This window comes from Choloepus didactylus, chromosome 3 (genome assembly GCF_015220235.1).
Source record: "Choloepus didactylus isolate mChoDid1 chromosome 3, mChoDid1.pri, whole genome shotgun sequence".
In the NCBI taxonomy this organism is placed as follows: Eukaryota; Metazoa; Chordata; class Mammalia; order Pilosa; family Megalonychidae; genus Choloepus; species Choloepus didactylus.
In genome coordinates, this window is record NC_051309.1 from 93773291 (window position 1) to 93790279 (window position 16989).

The following is a 16989-nucleotide window of genomic DNA, read 5'->3' on the forward strand; positions in this document are numbered from 1 at the left end:
ACATACTTTGAACTGCTAAAAAGTGAGACATTATTGTAAACCAGCAAATAAGATTGACAAGGAATAAGTTATCTTGATCAAGCTTTTGCTTCATGCCTTCCCTCTTCTTTTCCTGAAGTTCTTTGGTATGGTAATGATAAATGACTTAGTTATAAAATATGGCCTTAGCATTTTCTCTAAAGTTGTGTGTGATTTGCTCTATAGTTATTTCAGAAGTAAATGCAACAAAACAGATTGGTTGTCTTTTGCATATGTCAAATGCTTCTTTTAGGTTTTGATGCATGTCAGTACACGACATGTTGCATCCTTTGTTTAGGCTGACAGTATTCGAGTATCCAACAAACATTTTTTAGTTTAGTAAACTCATCCATCCTTCCTCCCCTCTCACTCAACATCACCTTAATAATGGGTTTTTGCTTTCCTGGATATGCTTGAAAGTAAATGGCTAATGCAGAGCAAAAGTTGTGCATTTTTGTGTGGAAATCATAAATAGGGAGAGCAAATATTGTCTGGGACTGAAGAGGGCATAGGCCTTTGCATAGTGGACACTTAAGAGTCTGTCTCCTGCTCTTCTCTGTGACCTCAGTTAGGTCATATGTTCTCCCTGGGCCTCAGTTTCCTATCAGGAAAATGGAGGTGATAATTTCTAGGATCTATTCCAGTTCTCAAACTCTCTGATGCTGATGCAGATGTTTTCCTATACTTGGTAGTTCCTGTTCTTAGCTTGTACCAGCAATTTATTAAGATTGCCAGGAATCCAAACACAAATCTTTCTGACAGCCAGTGGAGAGAATAGTCCCCTAACATAGTAAATCAATCATAACAGATACTGTTTGGTTCTCTGGGGGAAATATTAAGGTTGGAAATGTTTTAATGAAGGGGAAGTGGTGGCTTGTAACTGCTACAGGCTGATGGGATAAGAAGACAGCAGGAAGATACTGCTAGAAACTAGAAATTGGTTATGCAGTAGGGTCCAGAATGTACAGTTTGCCTTTAGTGGGTTTATGGAAACAGCTCAGGTTTCCAGCGGCACGACCTTCACAGCCTCTTGGAAATTAATGTACTACTAGTGGCTATATCTTACTACAACATTCCAAGAACCTTGTTTGTTTGTTCACTAAGTCATTTATTCAACAAATATCTATGAAGCCTCCAGATGCTTCCCTAAGCATGGGATGTAATAGTGAATAAGACAAGTCCTTTCTCTTATGGAGATCATAGTGGGGAAGATAAAAATAAAATATAATACGTCAGGTATTGGCAGGTGCTCAGCTGAGGGAAAAGTCAGGGTGAAAGCCTGGAGGGGGGAACAGTAAGAGCTAGACAGTGTGTCTAGAGCAAAATGAGCAAGGTGGAGAGGAGTCAAAGAGGTAGGTAGGCAGAAGCTAGAGCCAGGACTGCGGCAGGTGTCAGGTGATTTACCTGCATTCCTGTGATGAGGAGTCATTGTCAGGTGGGGAGTGAAATCATGGCCTTGTGATTCTGGGCAGCTTCCTCTCCCTTGTAATGGCCCCAATTTTTCCAAGGCCCAAGTTTCCTAGTAAGCTAGGCATTTAGGGAGGTATATGAATTCTTCCAGGCTACCAGGGAGCCATGTAGGGCCTGAAAGAGTTTATGCACTTCCCAAGTGCCTGATTTAATAGCGGAGACAGCCTTAGGCATTGAAAGTACAATGGATGTTGTTTGGGAATAGCTGGTAACTAAAATCCATAGATACCACTGAGGTTTTAAAAAATTCTTGGAATCATAAGGGTTGCAAACGCCTTCTCAGCTAATTATTAAATCTTTCTGCGCTTTAGCATTCTAATGGATATATACCTTAAAGTATAGTCAAATAAACAAAAGAGAGACTTATATTTGGTTCAATGTTGAGATTCTTTAAAAATAGATTTTTAAGTAAAAATTGTATTTTTATTAAGTGCTTCTATCCAAGCACTTTACATAAATTACCCTTACAACACTTTAAAAAAATCGGTGTGTTGTTAGTCCCACTTCTTATTGAGAACTGAAGCTCAGAGAACATAACTTTCTTGACTGACATGGCTGATAAGGGTTGGAGTAAGGAATTCCAGTCTGGGTCTCTGGCTCCAGAGGTGTTCCTCTTTCTGTTTATATTTTCATGCAGAATTCCTCTTTTGTAATGAGCAAAGCAGATGGCTAGTCAGTAGGCAGGGGCATTTGTCAGTCACAAAAATTGCTCAAGAAAGCCAGCATCAGTTACTTTGGTTGTCACTGTGCCAAATCATTTTTATCTCTCCTGGGGCTTTTAGGCCCCATGAAGTGGCAGTGGGGAACGGCAAAGGAAACGGTGCGGGAAGGTTGTAAGTGGAAGTAATTGTTAGAGCCTTGTCTCCAGTTGTTGAAAGGATCAGGTGGCATTTCTGTGGTAATTGAGAGGTTGGACAGTACTTTGGAAAGAATAAGTGTTATAATACACAGTGTGCTGTACAGGTGAGGTAATCCAGTATGGCCTGGGGTATGTTGGGAGAGAGTTGCTAGTCGATCTTTAGCCGACTTGCCTTGCAGCTCTGACACACGGGATAGACTTCTTTCTTTTAGCTTGGGAAGACCAAAGGTCCTAGACCCTGTGCTTTGCTGGGCCACTGGCTTCCTGGGAGGCTTTGATCCAGTCATTTAGGACCTAAATGAAGACGTTAGAATTAATGATCTTCGGTAAAATGAAGGGGTTAGAATTAATGGTCTCCAGTGCCATTTTAGCCCTCTAAAAAGGGATGTGTGTGTGTGGGGGGGGGGCGGGGTGGTATTTGTGATTAGGCATCCTTTATCTGACATCAGTTTTCTACTGGTGTTTGAACAAAGCAAAAAAAAAAAAAAAAAAAAGAAGAATTCACATCAGGATATATTAATTTGTAAGTCTTAGAAATCTTGCCTCCAACCCAGAAAATAATGAACAAAGATTAAACTTTTGCTAATGGAAACAGTAGATAATTTTTAAAGGTCTTCTCTCCCCAGAAAGTTCTTTTGTGCTAATAGTGTGTATCAGGGAAGGGTCAAATCCATTAAAACTCTTCCAAGTGAAACAAGTGACCTGTATTACTTGTTTGCTTAAGTCAAACAGGAAAGTTCTTCTTCCTTTGAACTTAAATAATTCCAGGAAATGCAATAAAGAAGCCAAAGGAGAAAGAGTACATTGAATAGAGACTGCTTTTCCAGCACAGCCTGTCGTTTCCAGTTTTCACAGTTACATAAGCTCTGGTAACACCTGTTACGGTTTGTGTGCTTTAAAATATTTAGAATATTTTAAAAAGCATTCATGTTCTAAGCTCTTGTTTTTCATCTTTGAAATGATTTTTTTCAGTCATGTAACTTGGAGATCTTCAGCTTTTGAATGTAGCCTGTTAATTAGGAAGCTTTAAAAAAGTGAACGAAATAACTTTTAACATTTCACTTTTTATTTATCATCAATCCACTATATTAAGTTCAAAAAGCTAGGTAGCAATAAATGTCCTATTTATGATTTACTTTTTCTTCCCTTTCATGTCTCTTTCCAGGAAATGACCCATTCATGGCCTCCTCCTTTGACAGCAATACATACGCCTAGTACAGCTGAGCCATCCAAATTTCCTTTTCCCACAAAGGTAATTACCTAAAAGTATAGCAGACACTGCATCCACATTTGTGGAAAGTCTGAATTATTGCTGTGAGCCAGATTGATAAAGTATTATCTTGTTGAAATTTTTGGAGTTAAGGTTAAAATAGCAGGTAACGTAGCTTCTAAAGACTTCATAGTGCTTTCAAATAATTCCCCAAATTATGTTAGTAAAAACATCTTTTATTTGCTTAGGGCTTTATAGTTTATGAAAGTACTTAGGACTTTCCAATAAATTCTCCCATCTGAGGGCCATTATTTCAGGGATGGGAAAACTGAGGTGCAGGGAAGTTAAGTGAGGTAGGTTATCTGAGTCCTGGTAGAGAATTTAGATATATACCTATCCATACAGACACATAACTCCTACTTCCTAAATTTCCTTAAGGTTTAACGTGATCATCTCCACTAACGGTGGTTTTAATAAAACCAGGAATCAACTTCGTGATTTGCATGTTTCCTTTACAGTATTTGTGAACAATGTATTAAAACATGCCGTTTTCCTTTTCTGAGTTAGTGTTATTGATTAACCATCAGAATGTAGGTTTGAGTTCTGTCCAGTCTGATATGCATGCACATTGTTATAGTTTTCCCTGATATTGTTTTCAAAAGAGGTTTTATCTCCCTAATTTGTCACAAATTAGGTATTTTATTTATTTTCTGATGATAGCTTAACAAAAACAGATTCATTGTTACTGATTTTAAAGTAAAGGGTTAAACTTTGTAAACATGTCTTTGCTTAACACTAAAGGAAAAATGAACTCTGGGAAAGAGCAGAGTAATAAAAGCTATTTTATATAAATATTGGACTTACCAGTGTTTGCAACTTATGTTGAAATGTATCAAAAAAAAAAAAAAAAAAAAAGATATGGGATGGATAGAGAAATGTTAGTTGTAGAATCTGTATGGTGGGCACTATAGGCATTCCCTGCACAATTATTTCCATTTTTCTGTATATTGAAAGGTTTCATGAGATTATCTTGTCAGTCCTAAAAGGTATCCAGTTTTGTCCTGAATTTTTATAAACCTTAATGTTTTAATAACCAGGTATTTTTATTTTTTTCTAGGATTCTCAGCACATCAGTTCTGCAGTCCAAAACCAAAGTAAGTAAATATCTGGAACTGATTACTGCATTGGAGAACAAAGCATAGTTTTTACTGTTTTGATATAAAAATATCAATAAAAAATGCCCCAGCAGACATGAGGGCTTCCTATATTGAAAAAATTGGAAGGGAAAGCAGCAAAAACCTGTTCTTTATATGGGATTTCATTCAGATAGTTGCAGAGTTATTGAAGATGTTTTAGTAAAGTGCTTAACAAATAACAATTTGTTATTATCTCACAAATAGCAAATATCTTGGAATGTGGCTCTGAAAACATAATCAAGAATTGTGTATAATAATAGATTTTGTGTGATTCTTCCATTTTTAAAACAAAACTTAGGAATATTTATAAGCAATACTGTCACAGTGTCTTTAGTCCGGCTATACATATATTTACCGTATAATTCCATTCTGGTCCTTTTTTTATATATATTTATCATGTAATTCCACTTTGGTCCTTTTTTATGGATTGTAAATACTTAAGAACTCAGGGGAAACAGAAAAAAGCCAACTGGAACCACTTTTTGTCTTCAACATTAACCATTCAAGTCAAATTTTTTGCAACCTAACTATATGCAAGGAATTTCAAGCCTTAGAAAAATAACTAGGACAGTTGCTATCACTTAGTTTTTTAAAATCTGGTAAGAAGTTTGCATAGGTGAAGATAGCATGTAGCAGGGATTGTGGTGAGTACCAAAGTTCTGAAGTGTTAGCCTTCCAAACATGGGGAGACTGAAATGGTGTGTTTGTGTGCATGTGTATGTGTGTTGGGAGAGGGGAGTTCTAGAAGTTCCATACAGGTGACTTCCTTCAAGTCTCCCCACCTCATTCTTTCCCCTCACTTATATCTCTTCCTTGATTATTTTATTGTTTGGTTGCTAGGAGGTAAGGAGAGGAGATAAGATTAGAAAAACAAGAGATGGAATATTCTCCTCTAGAGCCAGGGTGGGGAAATTATAGCAGGAGAGCCGAATCTGTCCTGCAGCTGGTTTTTGCAAATAAAGTTTTTTGTGTTGTTTTGTTTTTAACTTTCTCTTTTGAAGTACTGTCAACTTTACAGGACAGTTACAAAAATAATGCAGACCCCTGCAACTAGTTTTTTGCAAATGAAGTTTTTCGTTTTATTTTTAACTTGGAATATCTTAGACTGCGACTCTCTGGACAATTACAAAAATAATGCAAACCCCATACAGAGAACTCCATCTTATCCAGACCAACCAATTTTAACATTTTGCCATGTTTGCTGTGTCATTGTATGTATCCATCTATCAATTCATTTATGTGCATCCGTTTTCTGAATGTAGGTCATCATGCTCCTTGAACACTCAATACTGCCATGTACATTTCCTAATAACAAATATATTCATTTACTAACCACCTTAAGTGCAGTTATCCAGTTCAAGAAATTTAACATTGGTATAAAGCTTACAGTCTTTATTCCAATTTTTTCATATATCCCAGTAATGTCCTTTTGAGCCTTGTCTTTTCTCTTATTAGATCCTGTCCAGAACTGTGTTTTAGTTATCATTGTCTCTTCAATTGCTCTTTCTTCTTTTTTTTGAATTGTGGGAACGTATATACAATATGAACTCTCCCATCCTAACCACTCCAAGCATACCATTCAGCGGGATTAATTGCATTTGTAATATTGCAGTACCCTCACCACCTTCCACTACTAAAACTTCCCCATTTCCCCAAGCAGAAACCCTATACCCATTATGCATAACTCCCCATTCTCCTTGCCTCCCACCCCAGGCAATCTGTATTCAACTTTCTTTCTCTTGTGAATTTGCGTATTCTCGCATATTTTCTTTGTAGTTACCCTAGGGCTTAAATTTAACATCCTAAATCTACGGCAGTCTTGTTTGCTTGATACCCATTTAACTTCAGTAGTATATACAAACTATGTTCCTGTACCCTCTGTCCCCCATCTATATGTAGTTTTTGTCACAAATTACATGTTATGAATTATTAGTTAAAAATCACTGATTTCTCATTACATTTTATGAATTTGCCTTTTAGATCTTGCAGGAAGTAAAAAGTGGGATTACAAATCAAAAATTTAATAGTACTGGCATTTATATTTACCCATGTTGTTACCCTTACCAGAGATCTTTGTTTCTTATGTAGCTTCTATCTATTGTCTATTGCATATTGTTTCCTTTGAATCTGCAGAACTCCCTTTGACGTTTCTTCTAGGGCCAGTCTTGTGGTGACGAACTCCCTCAGCTTTTGTTTATCTGGGAATGCCTTAAGCTCTTTCTTATCTTTGAAAGACAGTTTTGGTGGATATAGAATTCTCAGTTGGCAATTTTCTGCCCTCAGCACTTTATATATGTTATCATACTGCCTCCTTGCCTCCATTGTTTCCAATGAGAAATCAGCATTTAATCTTGTTGAGACTCCCTTGTACCTGACACGTTGCTTTCCTCTTGTGGCTTTCAGAATCCTCTCTTTATCTTTTCATTTGGTAATATGCCAAAGTGTGGGTCTATTTGGGTTCATCTTGTTTGGAAGTTGTTAGCATCTTGGATGTGTATATTCATGTCTTTCATTAAATTTGGGAAGTTTTCTGCTATTATTTCTTTGTATATTCTCTCTGTCCCTTTCTTACTTTCTTTTCTGCCTGGGACTTGCACAATGAGTATATTGGTTTGCTTGGTGGTGTCCCACAGATTCCTCAGACTCTGTTGTCTTCATTCTTCTTTCTGCTCCTCCAGTTGGGCAATTTCATTTGTCTTCCAGTTCACTGATTCTTTCTTCTGCCAGCTCCTATCTGCCATTGAACTCCTCTAGGGAATTTTAAATTTTTGTTACTGTGGTTTTCAGCTCTGTTTGGTTCCTTTTCATACTTTCCATCTCTGTATTGATTCTTGTTGTGTTTATCATTTCCCTAATATCTTTTAGTTCTTTATCCATGTTTTCCTTTAGCTCTTTGAGCATATTTAGGTATTTTTTTTTTTCCTTTTTTAATGTAATTTTATTGAGATATATTCACACACCATATAATCCATGTAGGGCCATTTTTAAAAAGTCTTTGTCAGGTGTGTCCCAGGTCTGGTCCACCTTGTGGTGGTTTCTCATGCTTTAATATTCTCTTTCACGTGGGCTGTCGCTTCCTATTTCTTGCAAATAAAGTTTATTGGAATAGTTACACACTTTTGCTTACTACCGTGCTATATACTATACCTCACAAAGTCTAAATGTAAATATTTGACCTTTAGAGAAAGAAGTTGGGTGAGAAACTCAGTAAAATCTTGCAAAGAACTCATAACTAAAATTTCCCCAAATTCAGAGAAATAAACCTGACACTATTGCCACCATAATTGTATAAGTAGCAAGATAAAATTAACTGAAATTGATGGGTGGTTTTTTCCTCAACATCTTGGGCAGCCAGTCCAATGATAGATAACAGTGAAGTGTTACAGCTCTGAAGGTGGAGCATCAACTCAGATGTCAGCAGGATTGCTATTCTCCCCACCCCTCACCAGCACTGCCAGTCACATGCAGCCTTATAAGCCCCGCATTGCGGTTACCCATGGCTTGAATAATTGCTAACTCCTGGTTTAGAAAGAACCGCTAACCCATTAAACTGTTAGATTCCCCTTTTAGCAAAATATAGTTGAAGATGAACTGATAAACACTTTGTTGGCCAGGGCTGGATCACCCTTTTGGTCTGGGGAATAGTGTGGGCTGATTCCTCACTGCTCTAATGAGAAGTTGACAGACACTGATGGGTCTCCCATCGGTCCTGGCTCACCAGCCTCTTACCCCATGGTCTTTTCTGCTGCTGCCACTTTGTTCCTTGGTGTTCTGGAGAACCTTGTTAATCTTTATGAGACTGTAGGCTTCATAGTCTAAAGAAGAGGGGTGTAGTTATATGTTGGGTGAGAAGGGGGTGGGATACATGTGGATATAGTGAAGAATAGAGAATAATGTACTTCTCAAAGTATGCCCAACAAGTTAAATTCCATATTCTTTCTTGATGATCTTATAGTATTGGTACCTAGGTTTTGGATTCTTTAGAGAGGGGAAGTACAATGATTTTATTTGTATGCCCTAGTTTTTATGTTCACATTTTCAAGACATGGCTGCCTAAGCATAACCAGAACCTTGTGAAGCTTAGAGCTGAGCCAGGATGACTGCATGGGAGTCCCTGTGAATAGTCAGAAAAAAATGACTTTAGCCCCTCTAATTTGTAGTCCTGGCTCTAACTTTCTAGCTAGTAGGGGAGAACATTTTAAATATCACATAAGAGCTGCTGCCACCATGAGGATAAAGTGATTAATTACAAATATGCAAAGGTCTCCATAAGACATTAGTGAGAAATATTGCTCATCCCTACCTAAGAGGCACACATATTTCCATTCTATTTCCCGTAGTTTCAGATCTGCATTATCTCATACAAAGACAGATGCAACAATCTCCCAAGTGATTTGTTGGCTCCACACTTAAGATTTGCTGTTCTCTTCCAGTTTATACCAGTAATACAACCAGATTAATCTTCATGAGTAATACTTGTGTCATGTGACAGTTTAGGCCTTTGATGGTGTTTTATTGTCCAACAAATAAAATCATAACTTTACTTCTGGCTTTCAAAGTTCAGATTCTGCACCTGAGCTTTACCTGTTCCAAATCTGTGGCAGTTTAACTCCTCCCACTTGCCCACAGTCTTCTGCCTGATGGTGGCCTTCACTCTCCACTTCTTCCTACCGGCAGCTATTCTCTCAGAACCTCACCCATCCTTGGGACAGTTCTTTTCGTTCCTTCTCTAATTTGGTCATTACCAGTAGAGTGACTGTTCTCTAGATTCCTGTGACAGTTAATTTATATGATCCATTTGTCCACTTATCAGACACTAACCACTACAACCCTAGTTGTAGGTAATTTGTGTGCCTGTCTCATGTCCCTCAGTCAACTGTAAACTCACTGGGGACAGGGCCAAATGTCTTCAACATATTGGTATCTACCAGGCAGTGTATAGATAGGTGAATAGATAAACTGGGGGAGAGTTGTATAATGAAGGGGCAGGTGGGAGAGAGAGCATAGCCTGCCAAATACAGATTCTGTAAAAAGGGAGTGATGGCAAATCATTGACATGTGAAGTCACACCAGGTAGGGGTGAGAGTAGGTCCATCATGGCCTTCCACATGAGCCTCCATCAGCTGGCACCCAGGGAAGGCTCTAAAACATAGCAACGTTACTGGCAATGCGGTATGACAAGCCATAAGTAAAGCTTTTCAAAACATTTTTGGTCTATTAAGAGTTTTGTGATTCTGAGCAAGCCCTCTCTAGAAATGACTTAAATGTTATTTTATAATGTTGGGATTGTACCAAGTGCAGTATATAGCAGTCTGGTTGACAGAATTTAAAGTACACTAACTGTTTAGATGGAAAGGGTATGAGGGCTGGGTAGCAAAGAAGGGAGCGTATAACTATCTCAAAATACAGGACATTGTGCTGATGTCCTGATGTGCTGATCATTTTTTCCCTCCCCCACAGAACAATATGATACATCTTCAAAAACCCATCCTCAGCAGGGAACATCGTAAGTAAAATGTTTTGTTTATTGAATGTTTATAATATGACATTGTAATTTCCTATCTAAATCCATTGTTTGATTCATTTTATTTTTGTGTTTAAAAGTGAAAGTCATAAAATTTAAGAAATGACATTGTATTTAGGTTAACTTCTCCTGTTGAAGGCTTGTGTACTATAGGGCATTTTGCTAAAGAGTTTTCTAGCGGGAAAAAAAAAGGAAATTGAGTCATTATTTGCATATTAATTGTGGAAAACAGAAGGCTTTAGCTCTATGAATTCTGGTCTTATATAGTTTTAGATTTTGGAAATACATTTTGGGTTCTGTGTGCAATTTAAGATTTTCTACCACTTTTTTGGCCTAGTTTTACTAATAAAGAGCTTTCCTCTTGCCCATCTGCATCTGCTCTTTATTAAGGCTGAGTCAGTCCAGATATATTTTGGGTTTGGGGAACATTTTAGACCACATATTAAATATTTTGAAATCAACATTTTGACCCAATTTGTCTTGTCTTAATGGTATTGAACTAATATTTCTTTCATTTCATATAACTACAGTTGTTTTTTAGGGAGTGAGGAGGCGTTTCTCTCCTTCATACTAATCCGTCACTAACACTTTGAGTTGCTTGACTCAGGAGATTTCAGGTGTTCAAGGAGTTCAAGGTTCAACTTTCTTTTCTATTTTCTAGACACAATATTTGTTCCATGTATTTTGTGAAGAAGGGTTACTATGGATTGAATATTTAGAAAACTAAGTAGTCTCGCCAAAGAAGCCATCTATTTTATCTCCTAGCCATGATTGAATGTGGGACTGGGCTAAATTTCTGCACCAAAGTTCCAGTTCTTTGATGCAATTTGTTTTCATTTCTCCACAGCAAAATGAGAGAAAAAAAAAAAAAATAATGAGCTCTATTTTGTTGTTGTTTTTTTTTTTAAAGGTAAATTTATTACAGTTTGAAGGGTTTTTTGCATATGATAAAAAATATATTTTATTTATCGTACTGACAGATGATGAGTCTTTGTTTGCTTTTAATGTCCTTTCCTAGGGGAAAAAAAGGGTAAACCTTGTCAGCTCCTCTCTCTTTTTCTTTTCTTTTTTTAAAATTTTTATTTTATTGACTCAATTCTAAAAGTCTGGGAATCACTAGAGTCTATTACATTTAAGGAAGGAGGTTAGTTAACCCAGTTGGTGATTGGTAGAGAATAGAAACTACAGATCCAAGGACCACAAGTGAAAGAATTCTGTGTAAGCTCTGTAAGTGACTTCCCATGGTTTTTACTCCTTCTGTATCATTGTCATGGTTGGTAATAAAGCTCTTTAAGACCATAAAAGTCCCAGGCTCATTGTGTTTGTGGCATCAAGAAAGGGGGAATTGAAGAATGTGCATCCCACTTGGTCATAAGACTAGAGAGGAGGAAATCTCCATGGAGAAGGGTGGGTAGAGACAGCTACATCAAGAGCAAGAAAGCAGCTGTGCCCCTGCTCCTGTAGGGAGAGGAAGAAATTGGATTTGATGTAGGCTGAGCAGGCTAGAGTCACCCCTCCCCCCTCACTCCAATTTCCATTAACTTTTAGGCTTAGTGGTTGGTCGGGATTTAGACCATTTGGGTGATGAATTTGCGACCTAGGGAAATGGGTAGTTCTCCCAATAACAGTGAATTAAACCACTGAAATTGGACGGGCCTGAAATTTGTAACATGTATACTTACAGCCTGAGAAATGTAGTGCATTCTTCAGAAAACAATTTGCCATATATAAAAATTATCTAGTGAGGGTATTTGTGATGCTCCTATACCAGATACTGCCAATACCTGGCATTCCTGGAATTTTATCTACTAGATTTAGGTAAGGGATGAAAGTAGGGGCTAATGTAGGTAAAGAGGAGAAGGGAGAGTAATACAGGAGAGAAAGTAATACTGAGACTGGGTGGAAAACGAGAGTTGTCTGGACTTAGTGATTGTGTGTGGGATGGGGTTAGTGGTATAGATAGGTGCCAAAATGAAATGAATCACTTTAATGAACTTAACTTGCAATGGAAATAGGATGAAAACAATGTCCCAATTGATTTGTACATTGTAATCGTTTCAGATTTAGTATGGCAAATCTCTTAGTCTCAGGATAATTTGATCTAGTAGCAGCATTAAGGTTCTTTCACATGCAGTTGAAGTATTTGAGGAGCACATGGAGTGCCAGGGAGATAGTCTAATTCACTTTGAATGTCAGAAAAAAAATTGTTAATTACAAAGCCATTTGTAATTGTTAATTACAAAATCAACTAGGTTTTAATGCTTTTTCTTTCAGAGTTGCTAGTACTTAGGAATCCTTAGAAAAGTGGAGTAGTACATATGAAAGGGAAAAAATTGGAACTAGCATTAGGGAATAAACTTACATGTATCACAGACTTGCGTGGGGGATAGTGGGGATGGTAAAAGGATGTAGGTGTGAGACAAATATATGCTGTAAACTCATTACTTTTAATTTCTGTAGTTTAAGCCCTGGTTGTTTCTCAAATAATGAATTCCTTCTGCAAAGCTCTAAAGGTAACTGATTAGCTAAGGTTGTTAGCGTTATTTGCCCTTAATTTTAGGGGAGGGTATATTTGTTTAAGGGTTCTTGACTTGGAATCCTCTTCCTTTCCCAGGCCTTGATCTGTTGGGTTCTCAGGGCAAAGTACAAACTATTTCCTTTTCCTATACAGTTACTGTATCTGTTATATAATTGTATCTCTTGCTATGCAACCAGATACAGTTTAGTGGTGTAAGCCACTCAGAAGGGATAATGTGTTAATATTTTAAGAACTCTAAAGCAGTTTATATTTATTATTGAGGTTAACATCTTTCTCCCTTCCTACTCCTTACCCCGAAATTGCTAAATCTTTAGTAGAAGGTGCCCCTCTTTATTTTTCTTGCCTTTGCATCAGAAATCACCAATACTTATTTGGAATTAGAGACAGAAATTAGTCGTCACGGCTATTTGAAATTTTTATTACTTAAATGTGGAAAGTTTCTTTTGAAATGAGGGAAATGATGTGAAGGCTGGAATTGGGATTGTCCGTGGAGTTTGAGAAGAGATGGAATGTTGTAAGGTGATTAAAGGGGAGAGTGATACCTTTTTAAATGAACCTGAATTTTCAACTTTTACTCAAAACATTATTGGTTTTTAAATTTCTTATGAAGAACTGAGAAAAACCTGTTCTATCAGTTTATTGTAATATAAAATATTTATATCAGGATATAATTGTCAGCTGAAATGTCCTAGATTTACGTCTGAAGAAAGTGGATTACTTGTTAACTGAAATCATATTTAGCTTAAGAAAATTGTTTTTTGTTTGTTTGTTTCCTTTTCAGGGCACTTTTTGTCTTGTCTTCGAATGTTAGATTATAACATGAAGGATCTGTTATTTCAACAGCAGTTCTAGCTTAGGGCAAGTTTGCTGATGAATATTATGGGAGAAATGGTAAAAACTACCTGAATATGCAAAGCTTGTAAATTATTTGTCATTGAGATTGTATGCCTATCCCATATATACAGTTCTTCAGTTCTTCTGAAAACATGGACCAAACCTTAATGCTGGCCTGTTATACATTTATAGGCCTGTGTTAAACTTTTAGTGTCACGGAATGTAAATGGATGTCCCAGCCTTAATAATAATTATCAATACTCAATACCTGGCATTCCTGGTATTTTCCATTCCCAATTTACCCAACCAAGTGATTATGAATCTGGAATTAGAGGTGCTCATAAATATTTTAGTGACCCAGACATAGAAGGAGGTTTTTATGTTTTTTTTTTTGGAGGAAGAGTAGAGGTGTGAAACGAAGGAAAATAAGGAATATAGCTCTTTTTTTATTAAATAAATGAATGCTAGCCATGCAAAGGACAAACATGAATTTGTAAGATTGAGTATTGAAGAATTTTCATTTGTAGTTAAAAACAAACAAAACCATTCTATGCAATGTTAAATATATTTATTTAAAATTAGTCACTAAGATGCATTAAACCAGTATTCAAAAAATACTGGAATCCCCAGATGTTGAATTTCTTAGCTTTCAAGGACTGCTGTAAAGTACCACAAATGGTGGCCTGAAACAACAGAAACGTGTTGCTTCACAGTTCTGGAGGCTGGAAGTCAGAGCCATGTTTCCTCTGAAGTCTGAAGAAAAGGATCTGTTCCACCATTGGCTTTCCAGGAGCCCATAGCATTCTCTGTCTCAACTGTCACTGGGGTTCTCCCTTCTTTGTCCACATTTCTTCTTCATTTGAAGACACTAGTCATCTTGGATTAAGGGCCATTATTCCAATATGATCTCATTTTAACTTGCCTAATTCTATCTCTGATGACCCTGTTTCCAAATAAGGTCACACTGTGAGGGACTGGGGATTAAGACTTCAGCATATCTTTTTTGGGGGGATGCAGTTCAGTCCGTAATATGGAATCATCTCCTTTCCTCATCTGCATGAAGTACCCTGACTCTAGCTCATGGTAGAATTACAGTCTTTTGGAAGAGTTGGTTTCACTCTTGGACCTAGAATAGGTTCCAGCTCTAGTGGACAATATTCTTTGATCACTTCAAGGAACTATTAAACTTAACATGGTAGTCCCAGCAGGTCCATGCTGAAAACTCCTTCAAAGTATCCCACCTTGGAGCTTATGTTCTTACCTGAATGGTGGATTCATGGCTTGAAATACTTTGGAAGGTCCCTTTTAGGACAATATATGTTATCATACTTGATCTTCGGCAAAAAGTTAAATGAAATGGACTAGAAGAATAAATTGATCAAGTGCCTGTTCATAATAGGTGTTAGATAAACAAGTTTCAGTTTATGTTCTGCAGAAGAAAAATCATTCTCATAGTTCTTTATCATGTGTTTGGCCCAGATCCTATAATATTATTCTCTGGGCTTGGTTCCAGGTGACTTGGAGGTATTTCCCTAAATTTTGCTTCCATTCATCTATTCAATGCATAGTTATTGAACATGTACTTGTGTGCCAGGTGCAGCTTTAGGAAGTTGGAGCAGCAGTGGTCCATGAGGCTTCAAGTCCTTGGCTTCCACATCTTGTAATTAAATGTGGGTGGCATACGATACATATTTAAAAACTTTAATAAGATAATTTCAGACAGTGACAAATGTTATGAAGGAAATAAAACAAGGTGGTGTGATGGCGACAGGTTTGGGGAAGTTGGATTTTTGTTGATAACTTCAGAGAAAGGAGGTCAGGAAAGGTTTCTTGGAGGAGATGGCATTTAATCTGGAGCCTGAATGATGGGAGGAAGCTGAGAGTACTTGCTACCTGTAAAGAGTCTTGTTATAGATTATGCCACAGGCTCTTTGAGAAGTGACTACTTTGAAGAAGCTCATATGCATGTGCAAATCCAGGTTTGAGGGAGCCCTTAGGGGTCTGTTTATGCCTCATATTTAATCCTAACTCCCAATTTACCATATAAGTGACCCAGGACTAACTTAAGTATGGCTTGAGATCATCGAATAAGACTGCATGTTTTACTTTGCTAAGAATCTATCAGTCTGAAGGGCAGTTTGTACATTCCACCCACTCTGGGATGCTGTGCTGTTAAACCAAGAAAGCTGCCTACTTTCACAAGGATTCTCTCTGTCTAACCCTGCAAAGGCCCCCATGACCCTCCATAATCAATGTCCGTCCATCTTTCTACCTCCACCACTTCCTCTCATGCACAAGTACCCATTCCGTGCTGGCCACACAGGCTCCTTGCTGATTGCTGTGCCTGGATTACTCTCCCCCCGGTACCTGCCTCGTGTTCCCCTCCCTCTTCTCATGCGTCTCTTCAGCTACCCCCGTTTCTGTGCTGTCACCCTTGACTCCCCTGTTAAAAAAGAGTGACCCCCACCCATCCCGTGCCCTTCGCTTTTATCCCCTTCCCCGCTCCACAGCAATTATTACCCACTAGGAAAATGTGTACTTCAGTTAGCTCCCTCCTCTAGAATGCAGGGGCCCCCAAAGCAGGGACTATTGTCTACTGAGAGCTGTATCCATAGTCTAGGACAGTGTCTGCCACACGGTAGGTGCTCAGAGTGAATGAGGAAGGCCGAATACTACACATAAACTAGATTGAAGACCTGCAACCAATATTCAGTGGATACACAATTTTAAGTAATAATTTTTCTAGATTTTTTTTCTAGTTGTCTACTGTGTCACTCTTGCACTGGTACATTATTCCTCTTACTTATTGATTTAATCTTGTTCTTTAACTTTCAGTTAGAATTTTTCCTATTCATACTCTTGGGATTTTTTTCATTTCCTTATTTGACCTCAATTATTGTTCACCTCATCCATGGAGTGTAAATATAATCTTTTATAAATCTGGCCACAATCTTTATCTAATCAACTTTTAAGTTCATTATAGTAAATTATGTACTGAGTGAGTTTCCCCTCTGTCTTGTTAGCTCATATTCTCCTGTAAAGTGTCTTCGTGAATTTGAATTCTGCCTTTGACCTATCACCACCATTTGGAGAGTTCCCATTTACATCTTGTGTCACAGCTGCTTTTTTACTTCTTTCATTTATAGTGTGTGGACACATCTTCATAATTGGTACCCTCCCATCAACTCCTGCATTTGCAATCCTTTCTGCTGGTGACTATTTAAAAAAAAAGGGGGGGGAGGGAATCAGAACCTGACTGAATTTTAAATTTGGGGATTTATGATTCGACTTTGGAGCCCAACCTCTTTCTCCTTTTCTACACTCCATTGCCCACTCTAT

The 16989-nt window shown here is 37.7% G+C and overlaps 1 protein-coding gene across 7 annotated transcripts in view; it reads left to right on the forward strand.

Moving 5' to 3' along the window:
- AFF1 (AF4/FMR2 family member 1) overlaps window positions 1–16989 on the forward strand; it is a 227645-nt gene that overhangs the window by 171792 nt on the left and 38864 nt on the right. For all 7 annotated transcript variants that reach the window (XM_037830208.1, XM_037830210.1, XM_037830209.1 and 4 more), the window contains 3 exons: window positions 3513–3599; window positions 4675–4711; window positions 10214–10259. In XM_037830208.1, coding sequence (XP_037686136.1) covers window positions 3513–3599; window positions 4675–4711; window positions 10214–10259 — 170 coding nt within the window. The remainder of the gene's footprint in view (window positions 1–3512; window positions 3600–4674; window positions 4712–10213; window positions 10260–16989) is intronic.